Source organism: Coregonus lavaretus (genome assembly GCF_964263955.1).
Source record: "Coregonus lavaretus genome assembly, chromosome: 38".
In the NCBI taxonomy this organism is placed as follows: Eukaryota; Metazoa; Chordata; class Actinopteri; order Salmoniformes; family Salmonidae; genus Coregonus; species Coregonus lavaretus.
Genome location: NC_140025.1, coordinates 19,421,266 through 19,439,375, shown reverse-complemented (window position 1 = coordinate 19,439,375; position 18,110 = coordinate 19,421,266). Strand labels below are relative to the sequence as shown.

Here is an 18,110-nt window from a genome sequence, read left to right as displayed (position 1 = left end):
GCCAAATCATATCAGAGCATCATTTTACCACTAACCTTGCACCGAGAAAGAAGCTGACATCACAGGATTTCAGACTGGCGTCTGTGGGAGCATGTGTTTCCTGTGTTCTTTATCGGCCAACACAAATACAACTCCGATTATAGTCATTTATCTCAAAGTTGGCAGGATGTGAAGTGCATTCACTAATGCCAGTACATTGGCACTGGCATAAGTGGCTGTAACAACCTAAGCATTATGAAACTTAAATTATATCAAATAGGCCTAACGTAGCAAGTTGGCAATAAATGTTTATGTTCGACACTCTCCCATTGCCCTCCATACAACAACAAAAAACGACCACTGCTTAACTCTTTATTTTCGCTAGGACATAATCAGGGGCGGAGGCAGATCTCACTTTTTCTATTGCTCTCTTAAGAGTGCTCAAGCTGACACCAGCGGCCTTGGCAGCCCAACAGGAATTGACATCATGCTGTAGTTTTCAATGCCACTTTAAGGGAAAAATGATCAGAGATCATCACAGCAGACCTTAAGAAATGATGTGCATGAATGAGTGGATTCTTACTCTTGTACTTTTTCTTGATTTGAAGTATTTGTCTCTAACTAATGTGTAATTGCTTGCTGCTCTTGTAATACAGGGCTCCCTTGCAAAAGAGGCTGGTCTCAATGGGGGACCCCCTGCCTAAATAAAGGTTAAATAAAAAATATACAATTCATCTCCAATTGGAAAAGCAATCAGATTGGCATAACATTGAGGACAGTCTGTAGGCATTGTAACAGAAGAAGAGTTTTTAGTTCTGCTCCGCTAAAAAAACTGTAACGGTGCCGGAGAAGATGGCTGCAGTTTTACAGCCCTCTAACCAATTGTACTATTATGTGTGTTTTTCTGCGTTATTTGTAATTTATTCTGTACATAATGTTTCTGCCATCGTCTCTTATAACCAAAAAGAGCTTCTGGATATCAGGAAGGATATCCTACAGACACCCGACAAGGCCCAAATCCCCGTCATTCGCATGAGAAAGAGACGGAGATATCGTGGACGTAGGTCGGGGTGCCTTGTAAGGATCCGACGGCGAGCGAGTAAACTGCCTCTTCCATCAATCCTATTAGCCAATGTTCAATCATTTGAAAATAAATTTGATGACCTAAGATTACGGTTATCCTACCAACGGGACATTAAAAACTGTAATATATTATGTTTCACCGAGTCGTGGCTGAACGACGACATGGACAACATACAGCTAGCGGGCTATACGATACATCGGCAGGATAGAACGGCTGACTCCGGTAAGACAAGGGGTGGCGGTGTATATTTGTAAACAACCGCTGGTGCACCAAATTAAATACTAAGGAAGTCTTGAGGTTTTGCTCGCCTGAGGTAGAGTATAGTAGACCACACTATTTACCAAGAGAGTTTTCATCTATATCTTTAACAGCTGTCTATTTACCACCACAAACCAATGCTGGCATTAAGACTGCACTGAATGAGCTGTATAAAGCCATAAGTGAACAGGAAAACGCTCTTCCAGAGGCAGTACTCCAAGTGGCCGGGGACTTTAATGCAGGGAAACTTAAATCAGTTCTACCTAATTTCTACCAGCATGTTAAATGTGCAACCAGAGGAAAAAAAATTCTAGACCACCTTTACTCCACACACAGAGACGCATACAAAGCTCTCCCTCACCCTCCATTTGGCAAATCTGACCATAACTCTATCCTCCTGATTCCTGCTTATAAGCAAAAACTAAAGCAGGAAGCACCAGTGACTCGGTTAATAAAAAAGTGGTCAGATGACGCAGATGCTAAGCTACAGGACTGTTTTGCTAGCACAGACTGGAACATGTTCCGGGATTCTTCAGATAGCATTGAGGAGTACACCACATCAGTCACTGGCTTCATCAATAAGTGCATTGATGACGTTGTCCCCACAGTGACCGTACTTACATACCCCAACCAGAAGCCATGGATTACAGGCAATATCCGCACTGAGCTAAAGGGTAGAGCTGCCGCTTTCAAGGAGCGGGATTCTAACCCGGACACTTATAAGAAATCCTGTTATGCCCTCCGACGAACCATCAAACAGGCAAAGAGTCAGGACAAGACTAAGATTGAATCGTACTACACCGGCTCTGACGCTCGTCGGATGTGGCAGGGCTTGAAAACTATTATAAAGAACTACAAACTGACTACAAAGAGAAGCACAGTCGCGAGCTGCCCAGTGACAAGACTTCCAGACGAGCTAAACCACTTCTATGCTCGCTTCGAGGCACCAGCTGTTCCGGATGACTATGTGATCACACTCTCCGTAGCAAATGTGAGTAAGACTTTTAAGCAGGTCAACATTCACAAGACAGATTACCAGGACGTGTACTCCGAGCATGTGCTGACCAACTGGCAAGTCTCTTCACTGACATTTTCAACATGTCCCTGGCTGAGTCTGTAATACCAACATGTTTCAAGCAGACCACCATAGTCCCCGTGCCCAAGGACACTAAGATAACCTGCCTAAATGACTACCGACCCGTAGCACTGACGTCTGTAGCCATGAAGTGCTTTGAAAGTCTGGTCATGGCTCACATCAACACCATTATCCCAGAAACCCTAGACCCACTCCAATTTGCATACCGCCCCAACAGATCCACAGATGATGCAATCTCTATTGCACTCCACACTGCCCTTTCCCACCTGGACAAGAGGAACACCTACGTGAGAATGCTATTCATTGACTACAGCTCAGCATTCAACACCATAGTGCCCTCAAAGCTCATCACTAAGCTAAGGATCCTGGGACTAAACACCTCCCTCTGCAACTGGATCCTGGACTTCCTGACGGGCCGCCCCCCGGGTGGTAACTGTAGGTAACAACACATCTGCCACACTGATCCTCAACACGGGGGCCCCTCAGGGGTGCGTGCTCAGTCCCCTCCTGTACACTATGACTGCATGGCCAGGCACGATTCCAACACCATCATTAAGTTTGCTGACGATACAACAGTGGTAGGCCTGATCACCGACAACGATGAGACAGCCTATAGGGAGGAGGTCAAAGACCTGGCCGTGTGGTGCCAGGATAACAACCTCTCTCTCAACGTGACAAAGGAGATGATTGTGGACTACAGGAAAAAAAGAGGACTGAGCACGCCCCCATTCTCATCGACGGGGCTGTAGTGGAACAGTTCGAGAGCTTCAAGTTCCTTGGTGTCCACATCACCAACAAACTATCATGGTCCAAACACACCAAGACAGTTGTGAAGAGGGCACGACAAAGCCTATTCCCCCTCAGGAGACTGAAAAGATTTGGCATGGGTCCTCAGATCCTCAAAAAATTATACAGCTGCACCATCAAGAGCATCCTGACTGGTTGCATCACCGCCTGGTATGGCAACTGCTCGGCCTCCGACCGCAAGGCACTACAGAGGGTAGTGCGTACAGCCCAGTACATCACTGGGGCCAAGCTTCCTGCCATCCAGGACCTCTATACCAGGCGGTGTCAGAGGAAGGCCCTCAAAATTGTCAAAGACTCCAGCCACCCTAGTCATAGACTGTTCTCTCTGCTACCACACGGCCAGCAATACCGGAGTGCCAGGTCTAGGTCCAAAAGACTTCTCAACAGCTTCTACCCCCAAACCATAAGACTCCTGAACAGCTAATCATGGCTACCTGAACTATTTGCACTGCCCCCCCCCACCCCCACCCCCACCCCATCTTTTTACGCTGCTGCTACTCTATTAATTATTTATGCATAGTCACTTTAACTCTACCCACATGTACATATTACCTCAACTACCTCAACTAGCCCCTGCACATTGACTCTGCACCGGTACCCCCCTGTATATATAGCCTCCCTACTGTTATTTTATTTTACTTCTGCTCTTTTTTTTCTCAACACTTTTTTGTTGTTGTTATATTTTACTTTTTTTATGAAGAAATAAATGCATTGTTGGTTAAAGGCTGTAAGTAAGTATTTCACTGTAATGTCTATACCTGTTGTATTATATAAAATTTGATTTGATTTGATACTGCCTGCCATTTAATTGTGATAATGAGACCTAAATAAAGGTTAAATTAAATTATACAGCATTTTTGCTAGTCCCATCTCTTTTTCTCCCCAGATTGCGGTTTGAATGTCCACAAGCAGTGTTCCAAAATGGTGCCAAACGACTGCAAGCCTGACCTCAAGCATGTCAAGAAAGTATACAGTTGTGACCTCACGACCCTGGTGAAAGCCCACAATTCCAAGCGACCCATGGTGGTGGACATGTGCATACAAGAGATTGAGTCTAGAGGTGAGCAGTAGAAACCGACCCACTTGTGATGTTTTTTTTGCTATAGGGTTGTTATGGTTTCAGACATCCTCCAGTAACAACGTTCATGTTACTTTGTTCGAATTTCCTGAGCACCTGACAAGTAATGGAGAGGTATGAATTTGCACTGGTGTTAGTTTGATGAAAATGTAAAGCCGTTTAATTTGTCATTGTCTTTCTCTCCACTATCCTTCTCTTTCTGTAGGTGTTCAGTCTGAGGGCCTGTACAGAATCTCAGGCTTCAGTGATCTGATTGAAGATGTGAAGCTGGCTTTTGACAGAGGCAAGGCCTTTTTTCCTTTGCCACTGTATCTCATTCAGTTACCTGCTTTCTGGGTGGGGCAGTCAGTGGGTATCAATTGGACTTAGTCCTTGAAAAATGCTGTCCATGGCCTATTGTTGATATTGCTGCAAGATTGCGGAGAACTAGGTTGGACAAAAACTGATTTCATTGTTCATTAATTACATTTGTTTAATTGTTAATGGCAGTTATCAAGTAAGGCCAATCAAGTGCCAACTGAGTTTACCATCTCTAGACCGGCTGCACAGCTACAAAACTATGTAATTCTAAGACCTCCTTTTTTCCATATGGATGCTTGCAACCTTTGTGGCATCTTATAATTGACTGCCCCATCTATAGGCAAGTTAAATTCCTCCCTCTGTCTCCCAATAGATGGTGAAAAGGCAGACATTTCTGTGAATGTGTATGAAGACATCAACATAATCACTGGCGCACTGAAACTGTACTTCAGGGATCTACCTATTCCTCTTATCACATACGACGCCTACCCAAGGTTCATGGAGGCAGCAAGTTAGTCCTAAACTTAGCACGATTATGGATATTTCTGTTTGATTTTTGTTATTGGGTGTGTGTATTATGGTTCCTGTCCTACAGACGCTGACTGTGTGTGCGTTTGTCGGGTTCTAGAGATCACAGATCCAGACAAGCGGTTGGAGGCCCATCATGAAGCTCTGAAGCTGCTGCCACCTGCACACTGTGAAACACTGTGTTATCTCATGGCCCACTTAAAGAGGTGAGACTAGATATCGGAGTATATTATGGTAAAACAGTGCCTAGTCATTGAGAAGAGACAATGATTAGATTAACAGTCTATTAACAATTTTTTTTTAAATCTGGAGATGTCTTGATTGCATAGATATTTGCGCCCCTAAAGCAATACTTGGTGGACAGCCATTAGGTTGTTAAAAAAAGTTTTTGGGCCACAATTAAAAAGAGCTAATATTTGTATTTCTCACACCACTTTGCAATGAGCTGGAGGCAGTATGCGTTTTTAAAACATATACTGTAGCTACTTAATTGTTTGAAACCTGAGCATTTTACTACATATTATGAGGCATGTTTGACCTTGCTTCGAAGTAGCCTTGGCAAAATCTCACCAAATCAGTGGAGGCAATTATTTTATACAGATTTGAAACCAGTAGACTATTTCTCATGTTCTATTGGTTTTCAACTTTCTTTCATTGTCCGGGAGCCAAATGCACATTTGCGCGTAGCCTACTGCCTTGTGCGCATTGCTGCGCTAGTAATGTTAAGAAATAATAGTAATAATAGCTAAATGTTCTGATCTGTTACCTCAAATTCATTACTTTTTAACGTTTTTTTATGTCACCTAGGCCTACTGGTTGTATGAATTTGGGCTCTATCGTCCTACAACTGTCCCAGAGTCTGTTTGGGCTATTTCTTTGTCGACAGGCTGACCAATAGAATAGGTCAACTTTTCTACTATGGGGTAGATTTGCTAAATTACTAAATTTATATAGCCTATATTAGCCTACTCCTGTCTATACAGAAATAAATAAAATCATTCAAAATAGACTACTAAATCATGATTTGGCCACAGGATCATTAGCTTCCCCTAACCTTAAAAATAAAACAAATTGTGGATTGTTTTAAATCACATTGCCTACAGTCAGAAGGAAAGGCAGCGAGCGCTGCAAATACCAAATAGATTATTGTTGAGTTCCGACTGTCAGTGAAAGTAGAGGCCCAGCCAGGCATATTAAAATATTTCTAAATTCAATAGCAGGAAAACATAGGTTGGAAAGCAAATGGCTATTGCTGTAAAGAGAAGACAATGAAAATACTAATCTGTCTAAAATGTTCAACTTAATTGAGCGAACAACAGTAAGCCTATCTTATTGGCACCAGCGGAGAGCATCGGCCGCAGCGGAGAGCATCCGCCATAAGAAAATGCGCACTGCGCATATTCACACTCATTGTTGGGTCAGTCCCACATAAAAGTTTGTTTTTGGACAATAATTTCCTCCTCCAGTTTAGATGGACGTCATATTCTATTTGTGTCTCCCCTTATCGTAGGCCTGTTATATGGACAATGCCATTTTTATTGATTCTTTGTCAGTTTCAGCAGAGTTGGCTACCCTGTAATTTGTCCTATTAAAACATATTCTGCTGATGTCTCCAGTCATATAAAGTGTAGTAGAATTGCATGAAATGTGTTTTTCCCGTGCAAAGAAAGAAGAAATGTGTCTGATATAGCCCAGGCCTCTACACTATACTCGCTCAGCCATGCATTGATTGGTCTTTTTTTTGCAAACAGTGATTGAGTAATGATGAGTAGATTGGATAGTCAATCATATTACAAATAGTAGGCTATCTTACAAAAGTCTGCAAATGTGATGATGCATGGAATGCTTTATTATAAAGGTGCATTTTTATGGTGAAAACTTTAAACTCACGCTTTGCCTATGCATAGGCTAGTGATTTTGCTGTTCTTACTCGTCTTGTTGGCTGAGGAAAAGTAAATGTGGACAGTTATTCTAACATCTTCAAAGTGCGCGGTAAGGACACACGTCGTTGCATCCTCGACTTGCATGTTTTGTTAATATTAATTACCATAATCGAAATGTGATTTATTTCATTCTGAGCATTAAATTAAAATGCTGCTGGTCAAATGTCCGGCGCCACATTTTCCTAACGGAATCCCTGGCATGCACGTATTTTGCCGCTCTGTTCCGGTGAAATCTAACAGCATCTTTATCTCACGTTGAAAGATTGATTCCTGCCATGTCAAATGATTCTGTTATGGTATTTTATAATAATATAATGCAATATAATACAATAAAATAGAATTTTTTTCCATATAAATAACTAGAGTAAGATGTTCCAAATTCTAATGCATCTCCAATGCAGTCTGCGCATCCATTCACTTTGTTTATCTTGCCATTGTGAACTAAATTCAATCACCCCCTTCACCATCGTCATTAGCATTATTCACATAATTCAAATTCAATCATGAATTGAGGAAAAAAAATGTTAGCTTGTGGGTAGCAACGCCGTTTGTCTTGGCAATTAGTCTCTGCTCTACTCGTTCAGCTGCCCAGAGAACAGGCTACTCTGGCGAATTATGCTTGTTTAATAATGTTAGATCAAGGCTGAATCAATGTCTGCAAGATCACATATTGATAGTATTCTATATAACAGAACCGAATATAATAGCATAGTATAACGTACTGACGAGAAAACCACCTCAATTATGAGATTTTAGGATGATTGTGTGAATGGTCTCATTTTTCTCATGTGGCCAAAACTCAACAGCGTGTGCCAATAGACAAAATATGTGCATTTATTGAAACAAAACACAGGTATGCTACAGTTAACATCTGCTCTAAAATTAGCTCACTGTGCAGAATTCAAAGCAACACTGTAGGCCTACATAACTCAAGAAGATCTAAATGCATATTCCCATGGAACTGATAGAGATCAAATGGTTGGCATGCAGATGCTGCATGGATGTTTCACCGGTAAAACTTGAAGAATTATCATTCACAATTGACAGTGAGAAATGTGAACAGAGGGTGACCACAAAAATTTAGACCTAAAGAATCGCATGCACAACGTGATTCGGATCTTCAGTTCTGGGGAAAAGGTATCCAAGGGGGGCAGGATGGGGTGGTTACCTCCGCATCCACAGCCTTTGCCTTATTTTAAATACAAAATCAAGTTGTTGTGTGACTTGTTAAGGAAGTTCTTAGCACAAATACTTATGCAATCAAGACAAATGCCTTTTTTAATTATTATTAATTTTAGAGTTAATATTTTTTACTAGGCGTGATACGTTAACAGTAGGCAATAATTGTTTTATGGTAGAAAACGCATTGGTCTTGAATGAGCATGTCAATGGCCCCCAAACTGGTTATTTTTTAGCAGTTTCTCTCTCTTTGCCCTGACCCTTTCCTGCTCCTCTCCAAAGGGTAACCCAAAATGAGAAAGACAACCTGATGAATGCAGAAAACCTTGGAATTGTTTTTGGGCCCACCCTCATGCGTGCCCCAGACCTGGATGCCATGACGGCGCTCAATGACATCCGCTACCAGAGACAGGTGGTGGAGACGCTCATAAAGAACGAAGACATTCTGTTTTGAAAGGGGATGACAAACAATGAAGGAATCTTAAATCATGAGTAAGCGATTTACTCATCATTTAGAAAGGAGGAAGTGACAATTTTGTTTTGTATATTTTTCCCTTTGTAAAACCAAGACTTGAAGAATAATGAAGGAGTATTTGCGCCATTGTACATTATCTCCCACTCCCAGTGAACCCTGTCTAAAGAGATGTCTGATGGGTTTGGATCACGTACCTTAGACTTGTCTTTTGCATGTTCACCCCCCCCCCCCCCCATTTCTGTCGGGGGTAATTGATGGACCACACATTCCTTTGGATAGCTAGTATGTGTTTTGTTTTCAGATATTGGGTCACACCAAAGAGATAGATTAGAGAGAGGACTCAACTTTATCTCTGACATTTATAGCGTCTGTGACAGCATGGGCAGTGCCATTGAAGCTACAACCCATAGGAATCTCTACCCAGTTGGCTACTTTTACTACTTTAAAATGGTGGAAGCATGGTGGAAGCCCTCAATGGCAATGTCCATGCCAAAACGGGTTATATCCATGATGAGTCCTCTATCTATCTCAATGGGTCACACTTACTCATTAACTGCTCTCTTCGATCTTGTAGATGTGGCTCATTGTTTCATGATGGGTTTATTCTTTATGTGAATCACTAATGTACCTGGATGTAACAGAATACCATCGGTTAAAAACCTTTTTTATTTTGTTTAACATTGTTGTTTGTATGTTCTTTTACATTCAAACAACAACTTTTTGAGGTGACTTTTTGAAAGAGATGCAGTGGGATATTTATATAATTTCAGCCAGTAGTTCTAAAAGTAGCCTAGCAGTCACAAGCCATAATGGGTGCCTGAAATGTACTATGTCATATTAGCGTTGTGTCCCATGTACATCTGCACTGCATTTACATTCTAATGACGTACCACACAATTGGCACTCACTGCCCCTACTGTTAAAGAGCAGCCAATGTGAACAAGTGATCCAGCCTCCCACTTTTACCTTGCAGTGTCATTGTACATGATTGTGCCTTTCTACCTTCCTATCAACATTGTCCATCCGTTTTGGTTGTTCGAAGTGTCCCTTTATTCCCTGGTCAGACTATGGCAAAAGGTAACTAGAAACTGTGCATTTCCTGAAGAAAATGTGTGTGCTTTCTTCAGCTGTCTAAAAGTAGTAGCAGTAATGGTATTGCTTGTATTCATATCAATGGTATTAGTGACTGTGGTAAAAGTAGTGTTTTAATTTCAACATTCTGAAAGTTTATCGTTATTTCAACAGTGGGAAGTTAATGTTGAGGTAAATCTGCCTATCACCATTAACGTGAATTGGACATTTTGGGGGCACAAAACTGTTGTAGTTTAAAAAGTATTTATGTTACCAAATAGCTCAATGGATGCAAAGTTGAGTCAGTCTGGTTTGGTGCGAATCCAAATTTGACCATTATGCGATTTACGCTCCAGTCCAATTTTTTATTAGGGTAAGCCTGATCTGCTAATATAACATTTACATTTAAAAAATGGGTTAACTTGGATCAGATGACGAAGTGTTATTTATAATTAGTGATGGGCACCGATATGGAAAATTGATATCAGTTGCATTTTTTGATTCGATATATCTGTTTGTATAAAATACTTTGCAACTGCGTGAATGTTTGCTTTTCTGTTCACTTCCACGACTCTGTGAAGTCAAACAACTGCGTACGGATTGCCCATAGGGCCAAGTGTGAATGTTCAGGTAGCATAAACCTACCTAACCAGTTTGATTACAATGGGAAGCCCATCCACAGTGGATGGCCCATCAGGCAATTAAGTATGCTTAGCCTGTGGCAAGGTCTGTGAGAGGGTTTTGTGCAAGCAGGATCAGTCATGTATGCTTTTTTGCATAACGGTGTAAGTTAATAGGAAGAATAAATCGATATCACGACATGCCTTGCTCATATCGCTATCAAAATATTAGATTCATATCGAATGATCAATATTGGTGCCCACCACCAATAATTTGATAATGTAGGGCCCTATAAAATCTTATTTTGTCTGATTCAGTTCTTTCCCAAATTTGTGTTTTCAGGTTTCAGTTTTCGTTTTTTTTTTGTTTTCGCGCTCAAAATCTTTATAGAAAGACAACCAAATTGGATGTTCTAAGTCCACACCAATGCTTAATCCACATCAGGAGACTACTTTGGAGGTCTGGAAGAAATTTAGATTTTGGGGTGTAATACAAGCGCACTCCAGCAAGACACCATGTTTGGTTAGCATAGGTTTCTGTAGCACTCGTGATTGCAGAGTTTGCTTAACAAATGGCCACTGGATTGATGCAAATAATCATATAATTCTGCCAGGTAGGCATACTGTAGGCTACTTTGTAGTCTACCCCCCCCCAAAAAAAAATGTGTAAAGTGGTTATCCCACTGGCTATAGGGTGAACGCACCAATTGGTGAGTAGCTCTGGATAAGAGCGTCTGCTAAATGACGTAAATGTGCCCTTGAGCAAGGCACTTAACCCTAATTGCTCCTGTAAGTCGCTCTGGATAAGAGCGTCTGCTAAATGACTAAAATGTAAATGTAACATTTAATTGAGAAGGTTTTTGGGAAAGCCTTCCCATCTCTACCAGAAGACCGTTATCATTAGCATCATCGCTAAAGGCTACACAAAGTGTAGACATACGCGCACACAATGGGGGCATTCCTGTGCCGTTTCAGAAAGTTGTAGGAAAATACGAATCACTGATGCATTTTGTTCATGACTTGGGCAAATGACTAACTTTTATACTAAGTCCAATACATTTTTGAACATTGTTGAATTCTGTTTTAATGTCTGTATTCCGTGATTCATTCCACGTTCTCCGGAAGGCAAAACTGCCTTCCTCGAGCGAGCGGGCGGGACTTGTGGATTCTATGTTGTGGATTACCTTTCATAGGGACTGGCCTGTGTTGCAGGTTTATCAAGACAACATGGAATTATTGATTTAGATGGTAGCATTACAAAAAAGGTAGCCCTGTATTTTCTCAGCAAGCTAAATGTTTTATATTCCTTGAGCAAAAGGTATTTCTCATCCAGCTGTACGCAGTGAGTAATGAAAAGTAGCCAATACAACAATGTTTTCCATACAAAGTACCCAAATAATTAAGGAATCGTATTTAGGCCTAATAGCCTAATTAAAATGTTTAACCTCTTAAGGATCTGACCCTTTTTTTCAATTTCCCCTAAAATGACATACCCAAATCTAACTGCCTGTATCTCAGGACCTGAAGCAAGGATATGCATATACTTGATACCATTTGAAAGAAAACACTTTGAAGTTTGTGGAAATGTGAAATTAATGTAGGAGAATATAACACAGATCTCGTAAAAGATAATACAAACAAAAAAATATGTTTTCTATTAATTTTTTCAGCATCTTTGAAATGCAAGTGAAAGTCCACAATATATTGCAGTTTAGGTGCAATTTAGATTTTGGCCACTAGATGGCAGCTGTGTGTGTGCAAAGTTTCAGGTTGATCCAGTGAAGCATTTCAATACTGGGCTATTTTGTATCAAGTCTGCCCAAATGTGCCGAATTGGTCAATTGATACATTTTCAAAGACATAACTATAGAGAACATACATTTTGTATTACCATATCATTTTTGTAAGTTTACACACTCCCAGGAATGTCATACATGATGGATCATTAGTGTATAAGCTAACTTTCACACATCTAGATGGCCGGGCGGGTGGGTGTGGAGCCAGAGACAGCAGGGGTTCAAACTGTAGCTATGAGCTTGGCGACCAGGGCTCAACGTCCCACGTTTATGCGATAAATCGGAGGAGGGATGGTCTTGCTAGCTAGCTTTAACACCGTGCTGGACAGGATAATCGCAAATGTGACATTGTGCAAAGGAAGATCTAGGTGATTCCTAGTCCTACTACTTTGTAGCTATTGGTATAACTAGGTCTTAAAGGGCCAATCTGCAGTTGCTACATACATTTATAGACTTTTTAAGGGTATGATATACTCATTGTCTAAGGCTCTGCATCTCAGTGCTAGAGGTGTCACTACAGACCCTGGTTCGACTCCAGGCTGTATCACACCCCGGCCGTGATTGGGAGTCCCATAGGGCGGCACACAATTGGCCCAGCGTCATCCGGGTTTGGCCGGGGTAGGCCGTCATTGTAAATATGAATTTGTTCTTAACTGACTTGCCTAGTTCAATAATATATATATATTTTTTATGATTCTTGAAGAATATAAATTGTAGATGCCTCATGAACCTAGTTCAACTGTTGTACCCCATCAGAACCCCAAATATAAGCTTGTTTTACTCTTTTGTTAGTAAACAATGTAAATGTAAAACACTGTATAGCCTCAAAATATGATTAAAACTACAATTGTTGATATCATGGATGGTCAGTCCTTGTATCCATGTCTCTTTCCATTAGTTTGAGAGTGGTAACATTTCTCCAGCCCCATCCATCAGCTTTTTACCGCTTTGTTCGAACTGCAGATTGCCCCTTTAATGGCCCAGTTGTAGAAGGCCCTACTAGCGATCTACTGGTGATCAGTAATTTCCAATGGGGGGAGGAAACAGAGACCTTCAGCCACTTAGCGGTCAGTTACTAGTATGGGTACATGCACACAGCAAGCTGAAAACCCAGCAAAACCACTTCCACTAGATAACATTGTTTCTGATCAGATTGAATCAAATCAAATTGTATTTGTCACATACACGTGTTTAGCAGGTGTAGTGAAATGCTTGTGCTTCTAGCTCCGATAGTGCAGTAATATCTAACAATTTCACAACATATACCCAATACACACAAAAAAAAATAAGGAATGGGATTTAAGAATATATACATATATGGACAAGCAATGACAGAGCGGCATGGACAAAGATACAGAATAATATTATAGAATAGAATGCAGTATAAACACATGAGATGAGTAGTGCAAGATATGTAAACATTATTAAAGTGACTAGTGTTCCATTTCTTAAAGTGGCCAGTGATTTCAATAGGCAGCAAGCAGCCTCTAATGTGCTAGTGATGGCTATTTAACAGTCTGATGGCCTTGAGATAGAAGCTGTTTTTCATTCTCTCAGTCCCAGCTTTGATGCACCTGTACTGACCTCGCCTTCTGGATGATAGCGGGGTGAACAGGCAGTGGCTCGGGTGGTTGATGTCCTTGATCTTTTTGGCCTTCCTGTGACATCGGGTGCTGTAGGTGTCTTGGAGGGCGGGTAGTTTGAACCCGGTAATGCGTTCAGCAGACCGCACCACTCTCTGAAGAGCCCTGCGGTTGTGGGCGGTGCAGTTGCCGTACCAGGCGGTGATACAGCCCGACAGGATGCTCTCAATTGTGCATCTGTAAAAGTTTTCCTGGCACCACACTCCCAGAGCCCTCACCTCCTTCATGTAGGCAGGCTCGTCATAGTTGGTAATCAAGCCTACTACTGTTGTGTCGTCTGCAAACTTGATGATTGAGTTGGAGGCGTGCTTGGCCACGCAGTCATGGGTGAACAGGGAGTACAGGAGGGGGCTGAGCACGCACCCTTGTGGGGCCCCAGTGTTGAGGATCAGCGAAGTGGGGATGTTGTTTCCTACCTTCACCAGCCAGGGGCGGCCCGTCAGGAAGTCGAGGACCCAGTTGCACAGGGTGGGGTTCAGACCCACGGCCTCGAGCTTAATGATGAGCTTGGAGAGTACTATGGTGTTGAATGCTGAGCTGTGCAAGGTGTTGTATTTGTGGCTGAAATCCCATTTGGCTACATGAAACTGTGCAGGGAGAATGCAGATTTCCAGAGAAATGCATGGTAAGAGAATTGAAACTGTTAATGAGGTCAATGGTTCTAACTTATGATGCATTCATTTAATCGTTATATAAGAGGGTGAATTGGCAAGACAAAATATTTAAGTGCCTTTTGAACAGGGTATGGTAGTAGGTGCCATGCCACCAGTTTGAGTGTGTCAAGAACTGCAAAGCTGCTGGGTTTTTCACGCTCAACAGTTTCCCACGTGTACCAAGAATGTTCAACCACCCAAAGGACATCTAGCCAACTTGACACAACTGGGAAACATTGGAGCCAGCATGCCTGTGGAACGCTTTCAACACCTTGTACAGTTCATGCCCTGAGGTATTGAGTCTTTTCTAGGGACAAAGGGGGTGCAACTCAATATTTGTAAGGTGTTCCTAATGTTTTGTATACCCATTGATTCTTGAATATAACCTATAAATGCCTCATGAGTTTAGTTGAACTGTAATACCCCATCAGAACCCAAAATATAAGCTTGTTTACTCCAATGTTTGTAAACAATATATGTAAAAAACACTATAGCTTCAACATGGTTAAAACTATAATTTCGACATCATGGAGTGTCAGTCTTTGCATCCATACCTCTATGAATTTAAAGACATGCTCTGGAACTTTGGCGACTACTAAGTATTTTTTAAATCTCTGCTTTGCGCTGGATGTGTCAGTGGCTTCTTCCTTGCTGAGCGGCCTTTCAGGTTATGTCGATATAGGACTCGTTTTACTGCGGATATAGATATTTTTGTACCTGTTTCCTCCAGCATCTTCACAAGGTCCTTTTGCTGCTGTTCTGGGATTGATTTGCACTTTTCACACCAAAGTACGTTCATCTTCAGGAAACAGAATGTGTCTCCTTCCTGGGCGGTATGACGTCTGCGTCGTCCCATGGTGTTTATACTTGCGTACTATTGTTTGTACAGATGAACGGGGTACTTTCAGGCGTTTGATTTTCCAATGATGTCAAGCAAATAGGCACGGAGTTTGAAGGTAGGCCTTGAAATACATCCACAGGTACACCTCCAATTGACTCAAATTATGTCAATTAGCCTATCAGAAGCTTCTAAAGCCATGACATAATTTTCTGGAATTTTCCAAGTTATTTAAAGGCACAGTCATCTGGTTTGTGCTTAATGGGACTATCATTTGTTTTTCAACAGGACAATGACCCAACACACCTCCAGGCTGTGTAAGGGCTATTTTACCAAGAAGGAGAGTGATGGAGTGCTGCATCAGATGACCTGGCCTCCACAATCCCCCGACCTCAACCCAATTGAGATAGTTTTGGATGAGTCGCACGGCAGAGTGAAGGAAAAGCAGCCAACAAGTGCTCAGCATATGTGTCTGTGACTTGAACTCTGTGAAGCATTTATTTGGGCTGCAATTTCTGAGGCTGGTAACTCTAATGAACTTATCCTCTGCAGCAGAGGTAACTCTGGGTCTTCCATTCCTGTGACGGTCCTCGTGAGAGCCAGTTTCATCATAGCGCTTGATAGTTCTTGCGACGGCACTTGAAGAAATGTTCAAAGCTCTTTAAATGTTCTGTATTAACTGACTTTTATGTCTTAAAGTAATGATGGACTGTCGTTTCTCTTTGCTTATTTGAGCTGTTCTTGGACTTGGTATTTTACCAAATAGGGCTATCTTCTGTAATGCATTCCAGATGACTACCTCATGAAGCTGGTTGAGAGAATGCCAAGAGTGTGCAAAGCTGTCATCAAGTCAAAGGGTGGCTATTTGAAGAATCTCAAATATAGATTTGTTTAACACTTTTTTGGTTACTACATGATTGCTTATGTTATTTAATAGTTTTGATGTCTTCACTATTATTAAACAATGTAAAAAATAAACACTTGAATGAGTAGGTGTGTCCAAACCTTTGACTGGTAGTGTACATACAGTGAGGGAAAAAAGTATTTGATCCCTTGCTGATTTTGTACGTTTGCCCACTGACGAAGAAATGATCAGTCTATAATTTTAATGGTAGGTTTATTTGAACAGTGAGAGACAGAATAACAAAACAAAATAATCCAGAAAAACACATGTCAAACATGTTATAAATTGATTTGCATTTTAATGAGGGAAATAAGTATTTGACCTCCTCTCAATCAGAGAGATTTCTGGCTCCCATGTGTCTTTTATACAGATAACAAACTGAGATTAGGAGCACACTCTTAAAGGGAGTGCTCCTAATCTCCATTTGTTACCTGTATAAAAGACACCTGTCCATAGAAGCAATCAATCAATCAGATTCCAAACTCTCCACCATGGCCAATACCAAAGAGCTCTCCAAGGATGTCAGGGACAAGGTTGTAGACCTACACAAGGCTGGAATGGGCTACAAGACCATCGCCAAGCAGCTTGGTGAGAAGGTGACAACAGTTGGTGCGATTATTCGCAATTGGAAGAAACACAAAATAACTGTCAATCTCCCTAGGCCTGGGGCTCCATGCAAGATCTCACCTCGTGGAGTTGCAATTATCATGAGAACAGTGAGGAATTAGCCCAGAACTACACGGGAGGATCTTGTCAATGATCTCAAGGCAGCTGGGACCATAGTCACCAAGAAAACAATTGGTAACACACTACGCCGTGAAGGACTGAAATCCTGCAGCGTCCGCAAGGTCCCCCTGCTCAAGAAAGCACATATACAGGCCCGTCTGAAGTTTGCCAATAAACATCTGAATGATTCAGAGGAGAACTGGGTGAAAGTGCTGTGGGAAGATTAGACCAAAATGGAACTCTTTGGCATCAACTCAATTCGCCATGTTTGGAGGAGGAGGAATGCTGCATATGACCCCAAGAACACCATCTCCACCGTCAAACATGGAGGTGGAAACATTATGCTTTGGGGGTGTTTTTCTGCTAAGGGGACAGGACAACTTCACCACATCAAAGGGATGATGGATGGGGCCATGTACCGTCAAATCTTGGGTGAGAACCATCTTCCCTCAGCCAGAGCATTGAAAATGGGTCGTGGATGAGTATTCCAGCATGACAATGACCCAAAATACACAGCCAAGGCAACAAAGGAGTGACTCAAGAAGAAGCACATTAAGGTCCTGGAGTGGCCTAGCCAGTCTCCAGACCTTAATCCCATAGAAAATCTGTGGAGGGAGCTGAAGGTTAAAAAAAAAAAAAAGAAAAGGTTCGAGTTGCCAAACGTCAGGCTCGAAACCTTAATGACTTGGAGAAGATCTGTAAAGAGGAGTGGGACAAAATACCTCCTGAGATGTGTGCAAACCTAGTGGCCAACTACAAGAAACGTCTGACCTCTGTGATTGCCAACAAGGGTTTTGCCACCAAGTATTAAGTTATGTTTTGAAAAGGGGTCAAATACTTATTTCCCTCATTAAAATGCCAATCAAATCATAACATTTTTGACATGCGTTTTTCTGGATTTTGTTGTTGTTATTCTGTCTCTCACTGTTCAAATAAACCTACCATTAAAATTATAGACTGATCGTGTCTTTGTCAGTGGGCAAACGTACAAAATCAGCAGGGGATCAAATACTTTTTTCCCTCACTGTACATACATACATACAGTGCCTTCAGAAAGTCAGGCCTTTATGGTAGAGTGGCCAGACGGAAGCCACTCCTCAGTAAAAGGCACATGACAGCCCACTTGGAGTTT

At 41.7% G+C, this 18,110-nt stretch overlaps 1 protein-coding gene across 1 annotated transcript in view; it reads left to right on the top strand.

Moving 5' to 3' along the window:
* LOC311112038 (N-chimaerin) overlaps window positions 1-10,785 on the top strand; it is a 53,501-nt gene extending 42,716 nt beyond the window's left edge. The window contains exons 10-14 of the mRNA XM_084155008.1: window positions 4,111-4,284; window positions 4,508-4,585; window positions 4,976-5,113; window positions 5,231-5,336; window positions 8,535-10,785. Coding sequence (XP_084011134.1) covers window positions 4,111-4,284; window positions 4,508-4,585; window positions 4,976-5,113; window positions 5,231-5,336; window positions 8,535-8,706 — 668 coding nt within the window. The 3' untranslated portion in view covers window positions 8,707-10,785. The remainder of the gene's footprint in view (window positions 1-4,110; window positions 4,285-4,507; window positions 4,586-4,975; window positions 5,114-5,230; window positions 5,337-8,534) is intronic.
* Window positions 10,786-18,110: the final 7,325 nt, after the last annotated feature.